The sequence below is a fragment of the Condylura cristata genome, unplaced genomic scaffold, assembly GCF_000260355.1.
Source record: "Condylura cristata isolate star-nosed mole 26May11 unplaced genomic scaffold, ConCri1.0 scaffold00028, whole genome shotgun sequence".
Taxonomy (NCBI): domain Eukaryota; kingdom Metazoa; phylum Chordata; class Mammalia; order Eulipotyphla; family Talpidae; genus Condylura; species Condylura cristata.
The window spans coordinates 10,337,549-10,357,950 of NW_004567129.1; the positions used below are offsets into that span (position 1 = coordinate 10,337,549).

The 20,402-nt window shown below is 40.5% G+C and overlaps 1 protein-coding gene across 1 annotated transcript in view; it reads right to left on the minus strand.

Moving 5' to 3' along the window:
* CNTNAP4 (contactin associated protein-like 4) overlaps nucleotides 1-20,402 on the minus strand; it is a 232,909-nt gene that overhangs the window by 50,741 nt on the left and 161,766 nt on the right. Inside the window, exons 13-14 of the mRNA XM_004690363.2 lie at nucleotides 8,932-9,129; nucleotides 4,965-5,121 (exon numbers count right to left, since the gene is read on the minus strand). Coding sequence (XP_004690420.1) covers nucleotides 4,965-5,121; nucleotides 8,932-9,129 — 355 coding nt within the window. The remainder of the gene's footprint in view (nucleotides 1-4,964; nucleotides 5,122-8,931; nucleotides 9,130-20,402) is intronic.

Below are 20,402 nucleotides of genomic sequence, written 5' to 3' on the forward strand. Positions count from 1 at the left end.
AATATGGCAACATTTTAATGTCTCTTGCAGACAGAACATAGCTGGTAATTTTTGTCTTTATTTTTTAGCTTGCAGAGGAAAGACGTCACTTTATTTTTACCAAAGGTTTACTTTTGTTGGTAATTTGTTGGTCATTTTCTATTTCTTAAATGAAATGGTTTCTTCCATGAATAGTATTAATGACTGCTAATGTGTTTTAATGTGTATCTGTTCCTTTTTATCCCAACAGAAGTCATATTTCTTCTCCTCTTCTGCCTTCTCTTGGCTTACTCATATACTTTTGTATTTAATTTTATTAATTTAATATTTATTCATTTATGCTTACAGAACTGGGGTACAGGCCAGAAGTGTAGGGGCAATGAGAGGCTTCACCCGAGACAGAGTGGGGAGTAGAACAGGCAGATCTATGGAAAACACTGCTGAGGGGAGCAGCTGGCGGGTCAGGAGAGTTCTGCCAGCCATGTGGGTCACTTCCAGGGCCAGGGATCGAACTCATGCGGAAGTGGCTTTAGCTTCTTAGTGCTGTGCTTTAACCCGCTGCACCACCAGGGAGGGCCCTTATTTTTATTTTTTAAATTCACTTTTTAGCTATATGTCTACTTACTATATTTGAATATTTGCTTCATAGGTTATAAAACAAATCCTTAGTCATTGCATACTTAGATTTTATATTGCATTGCTTAATATGTCAGAGACTTACTATAGGGCAATTCTTTAACACCCCCCTACACACACACACACACCACATTCTTTGTGCTATATTGTGATATATTTTAAATGCCAATGTTATAAGCTTTATAATACCATCAAACAGAAGTTTTTTTTAATTAAAAAAATTTAATCTATGGATGTTCTATTTGTTGACATAGTCACAATTTTCTATGTTCTTCTTTTCTTCCTGAAGATCTGAGTTTTCATCTAATGTTACTTCTCCTCAACCTAAAAACATTGTTAGTTTCTGATAGTGCAGTTCTGTGGTGACAAATTCTGAGACACATTTAATCTGAATAAAACTGTGTCTAAAAGACCTTCATTGTTGAAATATATTTGTTCAACGCAGCTGGTGACTTGTATCTGTGGGTTCTGAAACCACACACTACGTAGTTAGTCAATGATGGTTGAGATTATACCAAACCATGTGCAGACTTTATTTGCTGTCACTGTCCCTAAATAATATAGTATAACCACAACATTTATAGAGAATTTACATTATACTGGGTACTATGAGTTTTCTAGAGATAATGTAAAGTACAAAAAGAGGATGTGCAAAGTTTATGTGCATTTTCTATGCCATTTTACATAAAGGACTTGTTCATCTGTGGGCCTTGCTATTTGGGGGCGGTGATCATAGAACTAATTCCCTGTGGGTGTCAAGGGACAACCATCTAGAATTCTAGGTTGAACCAATTCATGGTTTCTCTTTCAGCACATTAAATATATCACTCTTTTGTCTTTTGATCTGTGTTTATGATCGAGGATGGCCTTCATTTTTCCTTTTCTCCTCCATTTACCCTTTTATCTGTCTGAAATGTGTTCTACCAGATCTGTCCACTCTGGCTGCTTTCAAAATATTTTATTGTTGTTTTTTAACAGTTTCAGCAATAAATCAAAGTGACTATTTTTCTGTTTATTTTCTTATTCTGCTTGAAATTCTCTCAGTTTATGGAATCTCTATGTTGAAATTGTAGCAGTTATCAATGAGAACATGATAAACTATACTGAAATGCTAAAACAACATTTATGATCTGCAGGTTCTATCTGTCAGGCATCCGGGCACAGCACAGAGGGGTCCTCTGACTCAGGGTCACTCATAGACTGTAATGTATTGACTGAAGTCACCCCAATCTTTGCCTGGGGAGGGAGTACCTTCAAGTTCACTCATGTTGGACAGAGGGTCCACAATTCCCCGGCTATTGGTTTTTGGCCACTCTTAACTCGCTATCACAGGTGTCTCCCCAGGACAGCTGACAGTGAGTTGGACTGCTTTAGGAGGACAGGAAAGCTAGAAGAGTCAGAGAACTGCAAGCAAGTCAGAAGTCACAGTCTTTTGTAACCTGATCTCACAAATGAGTTCTCATCACCTTTACCACACTGTATTTATGTAGAAGCAAGTCATAAGATCCAGTCACCACCCAATGGGAGAAAATCATAAAGAGGTGGTAAACCTATTCCACTAAGTCATATACAATGCTGCAAATCAATGTTGCCCCAATATAGGAAGGAAGAAGAAGAAGAAATCAAATCATGGTCGGGACACTAAGCCAACTGGATCCTTGGGAGTCACCTTTAGAGGCTTGCTATCATAGATATTAAATAAATTTGAAGATTTCTCAGACTTTACTTCATGAATATTTGTTTGGTTTCATTTTATTTCCTTGTGAAACTACATTTTTTGGTCTTAAATTATTGTTATTTTACCAAAAATTACAAAGTTTTTTTTTAATTTATAATTTCCATTTTTTCCCTTTCTGTTCTTCATATTGAACAACTTTTATTTATCTGTCCTTAGATTCATTGAAGATTTCTTCTGCTATCTCCAATGAGTTCAATTCAACCTACTGAATTTTTCACTTCAGAGGTTGGACTTTCTAAAATTAATGTTTATTTCTTTAATATAGTTATCATGTCCTGTTTATAATACCTATTGAACTGTCCTCTTAGTGGACTTGGTAGTGTATCACACAGAATGCCTCTGATCACTCATTGTGATTATTTTGCCTTTAAGTCTTCAGACATGTAAATAATAGTTACTCTAAAAATTCTGCCTGATCAAACATCAGTGTCCAAGAGTTTGTTTTTAATAACTTACTTTCTTGATTTTTGATGAAATTTCACTCCCCCTGTCCAGTATGTAGTAATTTGTTACAATGTTTGGGCATTATGGGTGAAACCATGTAGAGACTATGGCCTCCCTCATTCTCTGAAGACACTGCTTTTTTCCCCTGCAGGCAGTTAAATCACAACCTTATCACAGTAACTTGCAGAGGTCTGGTTTTATGCTTCATTGGGGTGAACCATGTGTCAGTTTTGCTCTTAGTTTTCAATCTCATTCAGTTCTGGGAGACAGTCTGCTGTAAAGACATTGACCAACTGTCATTTTTATGAAAGGCTGAGAGGTTTACAAATCCCATCTCAACTTGTGAGACTCAAACTTCAAATTCTACCTCTCCTCCAGCAGTAACCACTGAGATCTCTATATAGCTTGTTGAGCTTCCCAGCTGTAGCTCTCTGCTTGGCTCCTAGAAATCTCCCTGCGGGAACTTGACAGAGTGGGCTTGACGCAAGATTCTCTCTCCTTTCTGGAATTTCTGCTTCCCATTATATTTATGGTCATTCTTGCAGCCTCCAACTCTGTCTTCTCCAAGCAAACAAAATCAAGCATTCTCTTTGATGCCTTGTCACCCCATGTCATATGCTCTGTGGAGTCTACTCAAGAGAAAAGGCAGATAAACATGTATCTCATTCACTTGAATTCTCTTCTTTCAAAGATAAAAGACCCCCACCTTGGTGTGTCTGTTTGCACTTAGTGATTCTCAACTAATATATCAAGTTGGTGTTTGTGCTAACAGTTTTCTCTTATAAATGTTATCTGGAAAAGGTTAGTTCTATGCAAGCTACTTTAACATAAGAAGAATTTACTGTAAGTTTCAAGTCTTGTTTTTAAAAATTATTTTTGATTAATGTTCTGGAAACACTGGAGAATCCTTGTGATGAGGTTAGCTTTTTCTTCCTGTTAATAAGCACTGCTATTGATATTTATTCACAGTCAAAAATACTGTCATTACTTTGCATTATTGTACAAATTGATGTGGGACTTTCTTTGGGAAAGGTAGTGAGCAAAAAAATAATATTCCAAGGAAAGTAGAAATTTTCAAAAATGTATTCTATAATAATAGGATATTATCAGGCAGAAAATATTCTATTGTCTATTTGTATACTAATATGTCACTACATATTTCCATACTAAAAAAACAAAACTAAAAAAGTAATCATGAGTCCATATATTTTTAAAAAAATGATTTCTCTATGCAGACATATTGCTTGTAGTACTCATACTGAAACATGGATATGAATATTTGAAAAATATTTTCTCTTCATAGATAAAATGAATAAGCATTTGAAAAGTCTCAAGCATACTAAATATGTTTTTTGACTTTTCAAAGGACAATACACACAAAAGACTTGTATTCTTCTTAGGGAATATTTGAAGTTTGATTTTCCAATCCTTACAGTGATACAAGTTTTCTTTTTCAAGATTTATAAATGGCATTATTTCTTGGTGCCATGATTTATTCTTTAAAAAATAAATTAAAAAGAAACCGTGTTACAATAACTGTGGTTATTATGTTTATTAATAACCACATGTTTATTTACATGTTTATTAAACATGTTTATTAAAGGCAAACTGTTGAAGACATTTGCTATAGCAATTACCAGATATATTTGGAGAACAGCAATACTTAGATACAGTGAATTTTGAAAAGAATGTTAATTGACCTAAAATGAATCGGAATATGATGCAAATATCTCTGTTTTATCATATTAAAATTTACATTGGCCCTCCCTGGTGGCACAGCACTGAGAAGCTAAAGTCACTTCAGCATGAGTTCGATTCCCGCCTGCCCGGGAGGTGACCACATGGCGCGGCAGACCTCTCCTGACCCACCCACTGCTCCCCTCAGCAATGTACTTCGTAGATCTGCCTGTTCTGCTCCCCACTCTGTCTCTGGTGAAGCCTCTCGCCGCCCCTGAGCCTCTGGCCTGTATCCCAGTTCTGTATGCACAAATAAATAAATTCTTAAAAAAAAAATTTACATTGACTATCATGCAGCTCAACAAAAAATACCTTTGTATACTTTCTCACTATATGGACCTATTCAACATCAGACCAGCTCTACATATTTTGAGTAATTCATTAAAAAAAAGCCACCTTATTTTGCATAATAAAATAATATAGAAATCACCATTCATTCCGGTCAGCATCACAGTTGCAGTAGTATTGAGAATCAATGCAGTTCCCCTCTAATCCACAGGTGCATTTCTGAGGCTCTGGCAAGGAACCTCCCCAGTAGGTCTGTGTTTCATTAGTTCTTCCAACCCACCAGCTCAGAGGAATTCCATCTAAAACACAAATATGAGAAATGTGGCATTTGCTCTCTAATTACGTCTTCTGTCCCAGTACAAGTCCCTCCCTTCCCAAAACACTACCTATATTAGCAGGAAAAAGAAAAACTGATTTGATGTATAATATTGTGAAAATAATATAATCAATGACATTTCCTTAATAATGTTTTTTTAATAATGTTATTTTTTAAATATTATATTATTTAAGTTTAAGTGATTGGTATATTTTTCCTTGAGGATTTCTGATTTAATTCAGGCATGGTAGTAAAAATGTATGAAGAGCAGTTCACATAGGCAAATTTCTCTAAAAATAATTTTGATACTTAAGAGGGCATCAAAATAAGAAGCACAACAATTAACAGGTCAGAAACCAAACTGAGTTGAGAGCATGAAATGCCCATTAAAACATTATGTAATCTTCCATAAAGTCAGTGATTTATCTCAGTATTCACTGACTAAAAATATACTAGCTATGTATTAAATGTTAGGTATGATATGGCACTCCCTTGTCAAAAGCTAAGATATATTTGAAAGCATGCATTTTTTTCTTCCATTAAATGGCTTGGCTATTTATTTGTAGACTACAGAAATAACACTGAGAGATCTTTATGCCTGAAGCAAATATCACACTCAGAAACAAAGTCTCCGTTAACCAAATCCATTTCTTTCTATGATAAATGTTTAGCTACTAGCTTGTTCTCACAGTTAAGACTAACACAATGCCAAGGAACTAAAGCAAAGAAGAGAAAGAACATTTAGGTGGGATTTTTAGAAAAACAGGTGAGGTGTGAAAGTAATGGCTTAGGGGGTGGGGAGTGGAAAGAGATGGTGGAGAGGGAAATTACAGTCATCTTGACAGCCAGGGCAAGAGAAGAATGTGGCACCAAACTAGTCAGCTTCTTCATTAGGCTTGATTTTTTTCCTGTTAACTTTGAAGTCTTTAAATGGTTGCCATCAGCCGCACTGAAAACCTAGCACATTTGCTAATTGCCCCCTTACTTACAATGCCCAGGCTCACTGGAGCTTACCTGGGGTCCTACCAGTGCTGACAGCCCCTTTCCCAGGATTACTGTAATGTTGTCCAGTTGTGCCAAAGAACAAGGAGTTACCAGAGATTGTCTTATGCATAAATACATTAATATTAAGAACTTTCATTTTTCATTGCAGGATGACTCCACAGAAGGTGAACCCTTCTTGGAACATTTAAGTAGACATACTAAATGTTAGTATATGATAACATTGTGTTCACAGATTACAGAGAAAATGAACCATTATTCCTAAACGTTGAGTAATATTTTCCATCTAAATTTCCCTGTGAAATAGAAACCATGCAATGTTTTCAACCTATCAACTACCTTCATTCAAGACTTTAAAGGGTCCTAACATTTTCACACAATATAAGAAAATCATGAGAAACCTTCAGAAGTTAATAGAGAGAGTAAAATATCAGTGAGCATGACAAGACATCCCTCAGAGACTAAAATCCAAATGATTTGAGAGTTCACAGTGATCATCTTTCCGAAACACTGAGGAACAGACCCACAGCTTGCTGAAAACACATTTCCACACACATTTCCCTTATTCATCCACAATTACGGCACCATTATTACATAAAACTGCTAGATCTTCAAGATCTGAAACTGTAAATGAAAGCTGACATCAACTACCAACTTCGTGTTCTTCCCAATCTATTTCTTACTGTGATCTCAAAATCCAAATTATTCTTTTTCTTTTCAGTCTCCCCAGCTCAGATCTGTGCCACATGAATTCTCAGGTCAGGGGCCTGAGGAAAAAGTGGATGTTGAACAATGTGAACAATGACCACCACCCCTGTTCCACCACCTTCTTTGGTAGTGTCTCTTCAACCTGGCTGGAAAATCTGGGGCATCTGACCAAAGATAGCTGTGCATTGTTGGCCATGAGTGGGGATTCCTTCATACTCTCAGCTCCTTTAATTTGTGTGGCACTTGCATACTAACCTGATGAGGATTTTTGTCTTTTGGTTCTTTTAGAGTTTGACTCATTGGTGGCTTTCATGGCAGTCTTCCCTTTCCCAGTAAAGTAACTCAATCCATTTATTTCATAGTGGCCATTTACCCTTCATTAGCCATGGTTCTCATTCTTCTTATAACACACTTCCACAATTGTTAATCTACCTTTTTCATTCCAGGATGAACAGTCAGCAGCAATGAACAATCAGTTGCACGCCAAGTAGGGGAGTCAGGTATACACCCTGCTCTGGCAGCTTAAGTGTCACTGTGATGGAGGCCTGGAGCCAGAGGGGCTCACTGTGTGCTCTCTGTATGTGACGCATCACACTACCACCCTGTGAGGCTGTGTTGTTGGCCCTGTTTCACAGGAGAGAAAGCAAAGACCAAGAAAGACTAATGACCCAAATTCACTGTTCAGTTAGTGAGAGACCTGAGCCCTCTCTCCACCTTTGGGTCCCAAGCTCTGTGCATCACAACCACCTAAGGTCACTTGCAGATAGGGCTGAGCTTCTGGGCTGCTAAGACAGAGTGAGACTACGGTAGACAGCCAAATAAGGACAGTCTGAAAAAGAGGGAGAAGGACAAGGAGGATGAGGAGAGGGACTCAGGTACAGGGAAGACACCGGTCAGTTCAGTCAGTTCTACTCAGTGGAGGGAGAGCAACAGGAGAGCTGCTCTCCTGGAAAGACATTACCAAGGGCTCAACACTTTCCCACACAATCATACAGCCTATGACAGCAACGTATGAAACACGGCTCTTTGGAAGTTCTTGTTACTCCATCTTGAACAACAACTCTCTGAACAGTCAACACTGGGGAGTGAATACTGATGGCATGGCTTCAGAAACTTCTCTAATTTCTAAAGAAAAATATGCCTCCCCATGGCCGCTGACGGAGGGTGCTGGGAAGTAGCATAAGGGCTACATGAACATGAAGGGTCTGGAATGCTCAGGGAAATTGTCCAGACAGGACAGTCTGACAGCTAACAGGCCATGAGGCACTCTGGCTTGCTAAGCAGGAAGTGCCATGATGAAAGGACTATTCCTTCAGGGTACACATTCACATACAGACGAGTATTTTGGATTATGCTTGGACTCTTAGAAGATGAGGCAAGGAGGCAGACTGAGAGGTCAGCTGGAAAGGTCTTGCCATGACTTCAAGGAGAGGTCAGAAAGGCCCACAGCAAGGCAAAACTGGAGACTGTCTCACATAATGAGGTGTTCTCAAGGGAGAAAACACAAAACCCAGGGCAGATTTTGGGAGCAGCCTGGTTATTAAAAGTAGGATAAAAGAAAGATTAAGATGGCTTTCTGATTTTTACTCGAGCTACCGAATAAAGTGTGTTCCCAGCTGTCTGTTCTCATTTTCCCCTCTACCCCAGAGGCTGTCCACTAGCCATCAAAGTGTCACACCAAATATTCACTTCAGAAAACTAAGTCAAATTTTTATTAACTCTTTTCCATGAGAAAAAGAATTGTATGTGTCACCTGCCCTTTAAAAGGGATAAACCCCTTGGCTTCGTAGAGGATCAAGACAAAGTCCTTTTTGTACAGCTATCCAATGAAGGCCAGGAAGATTCTGAAGGCAATCAAGACTCTGAACAGAGCTGGATGCAAATTGATCTTGTTCTTTTCTTCAGGCAAAAGCATCACGGTGACCTCTAGACTGTGACACGTTTGCTAAATACACAGGGAAATACACAGGGAGTTCAGACCCTCAAGGCCACATGCCACCAGCTTGACAGCATTAAAATCCTTGGCAGCTGGTTGAGCAAAATGCACACCACCACCCGCACAGTGGGGCCGCAGTTTACCTACCTTGCTTACTGACAAGCCGAGACCTCTTGCAGTAGTAGGTAAGCTCCTGCTCACAGTGCTCCGCATGGTTAATTGTGGCCTGGAGTTGCTCCATGCTGGCCACATACTCGAAAAACCCGGCATAGGGGTTCTCTGGATTAGTATTTCTGACTCTTGTCAGGGTAGAGCCATTGTGCTGTAGGATGGTCCAGGCCGTTTCTTGTATGCAGAAATGGGGGAAGAAAGAGAGGAGACCATCACTAGTCTGCAAAAGTTAAAATAAATAAAGAAAATCAAAATCACCTTTGATCTGAGTCAAACTTTCTAGTCATCAAAACTCGCTGAGAGGTAGAATCAACACAAATGGATGCTTCAACTTTTAAAATTATACTAATGTGATCTTGCCCCTAAAATTTATACGGCTGCCACGCATTTGCAGTGATTTGATTTTACCTCGTATAATTCAGCAAGGCAATATTTATGGTGAAAAACATTAAGAAAACTGACTATTAAATTTTTGTGATATGTTTCATTTCATCAAATCTGATCATCTACTTTCTAATGATGCATGATTATTTTCTTTTCCTTCAAGAAAAAAAAATGATTCCTAGTACAATTACAAAACAATGTAGACAAAGAACTCAGAGATGTGACAGCTCTGGCTGTAGAAATGTGTACCTTAATTTTCTCAAATATGTTAAATGTCATGATGCAAGCAATGACTTTTGCACCCTGACATTTGTGTTAGCCACAAAAAGGTCAACTTTTTATGACCTGTACATATTTCTCTTCAGACAAAATTTAATTATGAGTACCTGCATATACACCTATTCCTCTTACTATTTGAAATGTTCACTTTGGGATCATGTGACCTGCATGGCCAGACAATGAACCAGTTCCTCTTTTGAACTGAAAACATGTGGCACAGCAGGGACATTTCCATTGGCACAAAAATACATTCTCTCCTTGAATATTTACTAGAACTATCACTATTAACAACTGAATGTCTGTAAACATTTCCATCATACTGATTAGCAAAATTATTTAGAGAAAATAAAAACCTACAATGTTTGCACCAGAAGATAGGCATACTGTAACTATCCTTCAAATTCCCCATCATCAGACCTCGCGTTACAGTTCCTGTGTTTTATGCAGGCATAAGAACAGATTGATCCAACAGCCTCTGATTTTCTGGGTAGGAGACAGATTGGAAGTTGTCAAAACTCTGCTGTATATGCGCTGTTAAATCACATACCCCATCTGTATTCGGACAAATTTTCCAAATTGGAGGACAACAGTAGTTAGAACGACCCCGCCTACTTTTTGGCTAACATAGTCAACCAGATCAACATCAACACAAGACAGGGGAAAATTCACCCCCACCCCTTCCTGGTGATCAGAAAGTGGAAGAGATAGGCCTGCTAAATCAAAGAGACAGGTGATGAATCTCACAGCCTTGCTGCCTTCCATGTGTGGGTCACTGTATTTCTCTGAAACAAAAGTTGTTACTTTCATGTCCAACTTGCCTCGCAGGTCACTATCGTGCTTTTATCACTGAGACACATTCCTTGAGAGGACATGATTTATAAACTAATGAAATTACTATGGATGGCCAGACAGTGTAAAGACTGTCAGGGAGGTTAGACCTGGCATGGGTAGGTGCCCTGAAGAAAGTCAGGCAAAAATGAGCTTTCATCTTGAAATTTGGAAAATAAAGGGGCAGGATATAGTAAGCAATATCCTAAGCCTGAAATTCTAGAATTTTAGCCAACTCAAAAGCTGGAATATTGGGAATTCAAGCAAATCTGGTAGCCTCACCGCTGTTAGATTGTGCTTTTATTTTTAGCAAAACCATTCATCTCTTCTTGGGGTCAACAATGGCGTGCATGAAGCAGCTCAACTCTCGCTGGGCAGCTGCCACAAGAACAGGACAAAAAACCCGCTTGAAACTTTTGTCTCTTTGCCTCTGGAGTCCCACTGAAAGGGACTTTTCTATAGTTTGGTGTCCACTGGGTCACAATTAACATATAAATTCTAAAGGGCTTTTAAGGTCTCCTAAGGAATGAGGCCACGGGACATGACAACCTTTCAAGGGCCAATCCTGTGTTTCCTTTTGAAATTTAAAAGTATGACACTGGTTCCTGAAAGTGATTTTATTTCCTAATGAAAACTGCTGTCCAGCATGAAGGCAAACAGATGCCACACTTATGACACGAGATTTCCATGGCAAAGCAGAGACAATGAAATTGTCACAGTCTGTGGAGGCTGAGCTGTAGAGATGAGGGCCCACTACCTAAGGTGCAACAGCTCCCCACTGTTTTCTCAGTTAAGTGTTATCTGATGTTTCCACATACACCTCTTTAGAAACCTTAGAAGCTGTAAACGAGATAGACTTCATCACCATTTGTAATTCAGCATCTTAATGATGCTATAGGTCTTTGCAATGGTTCTGTAAGCTCAATGAGAAGAGTTTCTGATTTGCTAACCAGGAACCTCTAGCATCTGGCACAGAGGCTAGACACCAGCACGCGAGGAGGCATTTGTTAAAGAGAAGAGGGAATGAACGGGTCGATAAGAACAATGTGCTGGCTAGACTGCCTGATTCTACTCATCGCTCTGGGATGTTCACTGCCTTCTACTGTGGAATACTGTAAATTATAGGTGATGGAGAAGTTTGAAACCAGGAAGGCTCAGAGTCGTTATCCTCCTTGGAAGTTAAAATGCTGCCTTCTATACAGATCTCTCTCACTATAGCTGTAGCTGTAGATGCTCTAGATACAAACACATCCTAAGAGACATGGCCTCTGGGTTAGGTACATCAGCTCATAGACTCCTTGCAACATCCATTATCGCCCTGCCCCAAAGTTCCAGAGGCTGAAACGATGAGTGTTCCCTGCACTGCCCACACAATGGGGTTGCATGCAAGAGAAAAGCCCCAATATTAGGAGCCTTGGAGTTTTTAGAGCAGGTGTTCCCTCCATGGAGTGAGAGAGGCAGCTCGGCTCAGGAGAATGAAGAGGTAAAGCCTTAGGTCTTTGCCCCAGATGACCTACAAAGCCTTTACCTCTCTCCAGAGAAACTAAGTAACTCCAAGATATATTTCCATTTACTTTTTAATGCAGGCTTCCTGGTAGGCTGGTTTGTTTAGACAGCAAAGCCTTGTTCCCTCACCACAAGCAGAGTCTATAGACAAGCGAATTCCCCCGAGAGGTCGCCTGACTCCTCTCTGCTGTGCAGGACGCCACTCTGCATCCACACGCACATTCATTCCACTATTCCTGAGAGACAGCGGTGTCTTCTCTGGCTTCTCCTCTGAACTGGTTGTAACATCTTACTGGCTTTCTCATTCATCCCGTGTTAAACAAAATCCTTAATTCGGGTTTTTAGTTTCTACCTGTATATCTGTATGAGTCATGTTTTTTTTTTTAATTACCCTTTATGAAATGCAAAGATCATTTTTACAGTGAGGAGACAGAGGCAGATAAGTAAGAAGACATAGCCAAAAGAGGCAGGAAATCTATGAAATTTAGTAACTCACTAAAAAAAGAAGAGGAGAGGCAGTTTGGTTCTACCCATCTCTCTTCCTGGAGAGATTTCTAATATATAGATTGCATGTAAAGCAACTCAGTAATTAAGACCTTGATTTATCTTAGTTGACTGCTATTTTTTAGTGTGATAACAGTGTAAGGGGAAAAAACATGCTGTTTAAGCAACACCATTGTAGAGTTGCTTCAGGGTTCACTGCTGAGGGTGATGGATGTGAAGAAGACTAAGTGCAGGTAGGAAGTGCTGTGTTAAGAGAAGTGGGGAGACAAGAGGGGAGACTGAGCCTCTTGGAGTCACACTTGAAGCAAACAAGGTTGCATGGGAATAATGTTGGTTCCTTATTAACACTCACGGCTGGGAAGGTGGCCTTCTTTATGGAAATCCTTAAAGAAAAAATAATTTCGCTATATTAAGGCTCATGTTCTCCAATCTGCCTTATCTCATTGAAGGCTGTCAGGAGCTCTGGTCTCAGACCCACACGGGGAGCCTGGTAATAGAGCAGAGATCCAGGTCTGGGTCTCTAAACTCGCTGAGTCAGCAAAACGAAATCCAACTCTCTCCATAGTGGTACAGAGGGATAGGTTGAAGGTAAGCCACAGAATTAACATTTTAAAGAAAAGCCACTATTCTAGCTCTCATCAATTTTCCTCACAGAAACAATCATCCTTATAATGTAATGTTTGATAGTGAGAAACTTCTTGAATATAAAATGATTTCATTATAGAAAAAGTAATGGATTTAGTGTAGAAGAAAAAAACCCTATATATTTCAATAGAGACAGCTACATTGGGATTCATATTATCCCTTTTTTCAGTTATATTTAGAACATTCTATTTACAAAGAATTTTCAGCTTCTAGCAGAATTCAGGAAAATACCCATCCAAAATAGACTTTTTGTTAGCGTCTTTTGGTTCATAATGTCTAAATGTATTTAAATACATGTCGCATAATTTGTTTGATACTAATTCTAATTAGCAACTTTTTTTTTTTTGTAAAGTTATACAACTACAAGTTACCAATTGAGCATCTTTGCTTGTTTTCATAATTGTTATGCCTGGTTTGTATTACCACATTAAGCCAGGATATATTAGTATCTATAAGCAAGGAGACATTGTTAGAAGGTAATCTCCCATTAGAAAAATATTCCAGCTGAGAGAGAGGCCACGGCTGTAGTTTGAGATGGCTTTCTATTCTTTGACCTGCTTCCCTGAGCCCTTCCCCCCACAAGTCTTGGCCTCCTCATTTACAAATCCAGATCAACCAGAACTTTGGATAGTAGCCCGTATTTCTCTCTGGGTTACTGCATTCTGGAATTGTCACTTTTTGTTTGAATATATTTCAGTATTCAAAATTTATAAGGACACTTAGCTTCTCATTGAAATATTTATGCACTTGCCCTCAACAGCTTGCTTTTCAAATGGCTTTGATTTTTTTGAAAGTCCTCATTTTCATCAATGCTTTTTTAATAATTTTGCTAAAGTGTCTTTATCCTCTGTGTATATACTTTAATTTCAAGGTTCTTAGAGTTGTAGCTAGACTTACGTGACTAAAATAAGGCACATTAATTGGAAATGTAATATGTTGATTTAATAGATGAAATGATTTGTTCAATAAAATGAACTGATAACCTTATTATTTAGATAGTACGACAGGCATATATCATAGTCTCTGTGGTTCCACAGGAATTTCAATAATGTTTGCTCTATTTCTCTGAAGAATGCCACTGAAACTTTGATAGGGTTTGCACTGAAACTGTATAATACTCTGAGTAAATGGACATTTGTTAACAATGCTAATTCTCCCAATCCATGAGCATGGAGTATCTTTCCATTTCTTTGTGTCTTCTTTTATTTCTTTTAATAATATTTGGAGTTTTCATTGTATACATTCTTCACCTCTTTTGTTGAATTTAGTCCTAGGTCTTTAATTCTTTTAGATACAGCTGTACATGGGATTATTTTTCATGATTTCTTCCTCTTCTAGCTCACTGTGTGTGTACAGGAACACAACAAATTTTTATAATTTTATGGGCTTTCCCTAGTGGAGCAGTGGGTTAAGGCTCAGTGTTGCAAAACTGGTCCCAGCTGCTTCACCACAAGTTCAGTCCCCAGCCAGCGCAGCAGACCTCTCTGGACTCATCTGCTGCTCCTGTCAGCAGTGTATTTCCGCAATCTGCCTGTTCTCCCCACTCTGCTTCTGATGAATCCTCTCACTGCCCCTGTACCTCTGGCCTGTATCCCAGTTCTGTATGCATAAATACATAAATCTTTAAAAAAGAATTAAATTTTTTTTATATAATTTTTTCACCTGCTATTTGCTGAACTGATTTTTTTTGTTTTAATTAGTTTTTAATAGAATCTGCAGGGGGGTTTCTATGAATATCATCATGTCATCTGCAAATAATGATAGTTTTACTTCTTTTCCAATTTGGGTTCCTTTTATATCTCTCTCCTGCTTGATTGCTCTAGTTAAGATTTTCAATATTATGTTGAAGAATAGTGGTGAGAGTGGACACCCTTGTCTTAGATCAGATTTTGGTGGAAAAACTTGCAGTTTCTTACCACTGAGAATGTCTGTCTGCTACAATATAGTGTTGAGGTGTGCTCCATCTATCCCCATTTTTTGAGGATTTTTAACATAACGAATGTTAAATTATGCCAAACGTTTTCTCGGCATCTATTAATATGATCATATGACTTCTACCCTTCCTTTTGTTGATGTGATGTTGCTTGATTTTCAGATGTAGTATATACCCAATGTAATGCTACTTAGCTATTTAAAATTTTTGTTGACTTTTTGCAACAACATGGATAGAACTGTAGGTAATTGTAGTAAGCAACATAAATCAGAAATGGGGAGAAAGACAAATAGCAGATGATGTCTGGAATACAGAGAGGAAAGCCAAGGGTCAGATAAAACAAACCAATAATGAACCCTAGAAGTCTAACTATAGAATCACATCTCCCACGGGGGAGGAAGCACAATGGACTATGGTGGAGGAATTTTGGTGCCTTAGAAGTGGGTCGTGGTATGGTACTACACACTAGAAGAGTGTGGTCCTTCACCTCTAGACCACACAAAAGTTGTAAACAAATGTTACCTCAATAAAAATATATGTAAGTTATAAGAGCCCAAAGGATGCTGGAAACACAGTCCCCCAAAACCATGTACACTATAAATTACTTATTATTCACATAAACATTATATGTGTGTGTTCACTCAATGCTCATTATTTGTGAATTTGCTTACTCACCAATACCTGTTTGCAACCTCAAATCAATTCCTGAAGCAACCCTGGACTGCTGAAGGTGCACGCAAAGCGGCAACACCCCTAAGCAACCCAGCTGAACAGCTGCCAACCGGTGACCCACTTCGGGCCATTCTCTTGGTGATGGGTTCTTCTTCTTCTCAGCATATTTGTGACCTTTTTAGTGATTTCACTATTTTTTTTTTAAGATTTATTTGTGTATACAGAACTGGGATGCAAGCTAGATTTCAGAGGCGGTGAGAGGCTTCACCAGAGACAGAGTGGGGAACAGAACAGGCAGATCATTGAAGTACACTGCTGAGGGGAGCAGCGGGCGGGTCAGGAGAGGTCTGCCTAGCTATGTGGTCACCTCCCGGGCAGGCGGGAATCGAACTCATGCAGAAGCGGCTTTAGATTCTCAGTGCTGTGCTTTAACCCACTGCACCACCAGGGAGGGCCAATTTTCACTATTTAAAATGACCTTCAAGAGTACAGCTAGCATTTCTGTTCACCAAAAAGCTGTAATGTGTCTTATGGAAAAAAAGTGTTGACACGCTTTGTTGAGGCATGTTACAGTGCTGCTGGCTGAGTTTGCTGTGAAAGAAGGAACAGTATGTATTAAATAAGCTATCTGCAATTAGCAGCACCTGTCTGATAGGCTACATTTTCATGGGATGATGAGAAAGTTATGACCAGGGGCTCACAGGAACCAAATCTTATTCTATCATCCCAGGAGCATCGGTCCAGTTTACTAATTCAATGTCCATGCTAACTGTACAGAAAGTAACTCTGATGGATAATGAGAACTCAGTGGGGTGTGGGGTGTGTTTCTCACAGCTTTAAAGGTGAGAAGCATTTATCAACTTACAGGCACCTGACTCACAGAATGAGAATTTGACAGAGCAGTTGTTTGTGCAAAGTTCCAGAAGTAAGGGCAGGTAGGATTGATTCAGGGGATGCATCCCACTCACAATTACTGGACACTTGAGTTCCTGTCTTTTCTTTTCTAAGTTCCTGTTTTCGTGGTGAAGCCTTATAATTTGTTCAGTCCTCACACAATAGAGCAGGTTGTGTATGCTCACGTTGGAGAACACAGGTCTAACTCCCAAATGTGGATGCATATAGTAATCAACTGGAAGATTTCAAAAATATCGGTTCTATTATCTCACTTCAACCTCAGGCACAGGGTACTGACTGGGAATGTCACTGAGGACACAGACAAGAGCTAGTCATTAGCTGTGCTAGGTTGCTCTACTATATGGGATGGTGCCATGGTTTGATTATGCATCCGCCTGTGTGATAACTGAGGTTTATTAGGCTTTATGTGCCACTGGCCTCTATGGGTATCACCTGAGGCCTTGATCTTGTTAACGCAGAAGGCACGGAGTGGGGGTGGGGTCTGAGGGGCTCACGTGTCTGATTGTGGATACCGGGAGTGAAGTGTGAGCATGCATCACTGCACACTTGGCCCTAGAAGCCTGGGACATGGTGGGGTGGGGGCACTCAGACAAAAACAGCTATGAGAGAACACCAGAGAGAGCCCAGAGAAAACGCAGAAAGAGTCGCAGGGGGCTAGGAGGCTCACTTGTATCCTAAGCCTCGCAGCAGCCCCTTCCCGCCTGCCCTGCACCTGATTACCCCACTATAACCTCTATGCATAAAATCACCTAACCCCAAAGTGATATTATTAGTATATGGGACCTCCAGGAGGTGATTAGGTCATGAGGTTGGAGCCCTGCTGAGTGGTATTAGAGATTTTATAAAGGAGATCCCTCCAGAGCGCCCTAGCCCCCTGCACCTTCTGAGAAGTCCGCAGCCCAGAAGAGGAGTCTCGTCTGACCATATGGACCATGACCTTGGACTTCCCAGCCTCTCAAACTGAGAGATACATTCCTATCATCCATAAGCCACCTGGTCTGTGGGGTTGTGTTATAGCAGCCAGAGCGGACGAAGAGAAATGGATGTGAGGGGCCCTCTCTGGTGGTGCAAGAGGTTAAAGCGCAGCACTGTGAAGCTCTCTGCAGCCACTGCAGCACAAGTTTGATCCCCAGCCAAGGAGGAGACCCACATGGCGCAGCAGACCCCAATCTGCTGTTCTGTTCCCCCCTCTGTCTGTGGTGAATCTCTCATCCCCCTGTACCTCTGGCCTCCACCCCAGGTCTTGTATGCATAAATAAATAAATCTTTAAAATAAAATGGTTGTGAGGACAAATGGAAGCCATGCAGCTGTGGTATATGAAAAAAACAAATCTCTAAAGACACACTGTATATAATTAATTAAAAAAAAATCCACTAGCCAGGTTCTACCCACCACCCTGCAGTTGGTAGTGTCCCACATTACCACCAAGGACCTGTCACAGCCATATTCCCACACTCAACTGCCTTCTCAGCATCTCATCTGACTGTGTAACAAGCATCTCAGCGTAAAACTAAAACTGAGCTCCTGATCTCTCCCCTCCAACTTTAGTGCCACATCTCAAAAGTGACTACTCAGATGTAGTGCTACTTCATTTGTTTTCTCACACCTCACAGGTAATCATGGAGGAATTCCAACCTGCTTCCCCACAACATTGCTAATTTTTTTTTTAAAGATTTATTTATTTGTGCATACAGATACAGGGGTACAGGCCAGAGGTTCAGGGGCGGCGAGAGGCTTCGCCAGAGACAGAGTGGGAAGCAGAACAGGCAGATCATTGAAGTACACTGCTGAGGGGAGCAGCGGGCGTGTCAGGAGAGGTCTGCCACACCTTGTGGTCACCTCCGGGGCAGGGCAGGCGGGGATAAAACTCATGCGTAAGTGGCTTTAGCTTCTCAGTGCTGTGCCTTAATCCGCTGTGCCACCAGGGAGAGCCCAGCTAATTTTTTTAAAAGATTTATTTACTGGGCCCTCCCTGGTGGTGCAGCAGGTTAAAGCACAATTAAGCCACTTCCGCATGAGTTCGATCTCCGCCTGCCCCAGAGGTGACCACATGGCGTGGCAGACCTCTCCTGACCCGCCCACTGCTCCCCTCAGCAGTGCACTTCCTCGATCTGCCTTTTCTGCTCCCCACTCTGTCTCTGGTGAATCCTCTCACCCTCCGCATCTCTGGCCTGTACCTCAGTTCTATACAAATAAATAAATAAATCTTTAAAAAATTTCAAAAAAAAAGATTTATTTATTTATACATACAGAACTGGGGTATAGGCCAGAGTTGGAGTGGGGGGTGAGAGGATTCACCAGAGACAGAGTAGGGGGCAGAACAGGCAGCTCAATGAAGTACACTGCTGAGGGGAGCAGCAGGCAGGTCAGCAGAAGTGTTCTGTGTCATGTGGGTCACCCCCTGGCCGGGGATAGAACTCGTGCTGCAGTGACTGCACTTTAACCCATTGCACCACCAGGGCGGGCACGATATTGCTATTAACCAGCACAGGAGCATCTCCAGCTCTTGCCTGGATTCTGTATTTCCTGAACTGCTATCCAAACAGGTTCTGACTCCTGTTATAGGTGGATATATAGAAACATAGATGCAGATATATAATTATACCTATAATACAAAGTATAATGTATAATATACCGTGTTATATATGAAACATACATGTCTTATGCCACACAAGTACCATGTTGTCTCCTAACTCCTTTCTATCTCTGCTCCTAGACAGGCTCCAACACAGAGACAATCACCATCCTATTGCAGGAAGTTAGATGGCCCAGATCCTAGCTTAATACCCTCCATTCTCCCCTGGCTCATTCAGAGTGCAGAGCTAGACCTTAGAGCACTGATGTAAGACCTCCTGGCTCTCCCTCTCCTGCTCTCCTGACTCCCGTGTGGATGGCTGATTTACTGCAAAGGTGGCACTGATATAAATCTACTGAAAGACGAGCAAGGCTTCTACACAGATAAGAAGCCCTTGAGGTAAAGTAAAATACGAAATCACTCCCCATCAGCCAGTCGCAATGGACACCCCTCGGGACAGAGTCCTGCGGTTTCCTCTCTCCCAGACACTCACTGATTGAGTTGAAGGAATAAATCCTCCTCTGTAACACCTCCTACTCAACCAACTATTCCCCCCTTTTTGGTTGTTTTGTTGCATAAAACTTACTCCCTAGTATAACAATGCCCAGCACAAACTTCCTATAATGACGGAAAGGCCGTGCACGTATGCTGCCAAATACACTCACTACCAGTCGCGGGGACCTACAGAGCAGTGAAAACATAGTCTGACACTTCCTGGAGGCACAGGGTGAAGTCTCAGCACTGTCACCACTGTAGCCCGACTTCTATCCCAGCCAGGGAGCTAATAACCCGCATAGATGCAGCAGAACTCGCCTGACTTACCCACTGTTCCCCTCAGAAGGATATTTCAGTTAATTCCACCTATTCTGAAATACACTGTCTATGGTGAATCCTCTCAACCCCTCACCTCTGGCCTATACCCCAGTTCTTTTCTCTCCCCCTCTCTCTCTCTCTCTCTCTCTCTCTCTCACACACACACACACACACACACAAACACACACACACACACTTAAAAGAAAACATGGTATGAGACTGAGGAGTTGACACTGAAACTCCTATCACTTTAGTAATCTAAAATTTGTAAAGTTCATTTTAAAACATTTTGTCTTATTAGTTGAAATTGAATCTAAATAGGCACTTGTTCCTGACACAGTTCACCTAGAATTCGTTTGCTTGTGTCTGATGAAGAAGGCATTAAGATTCAT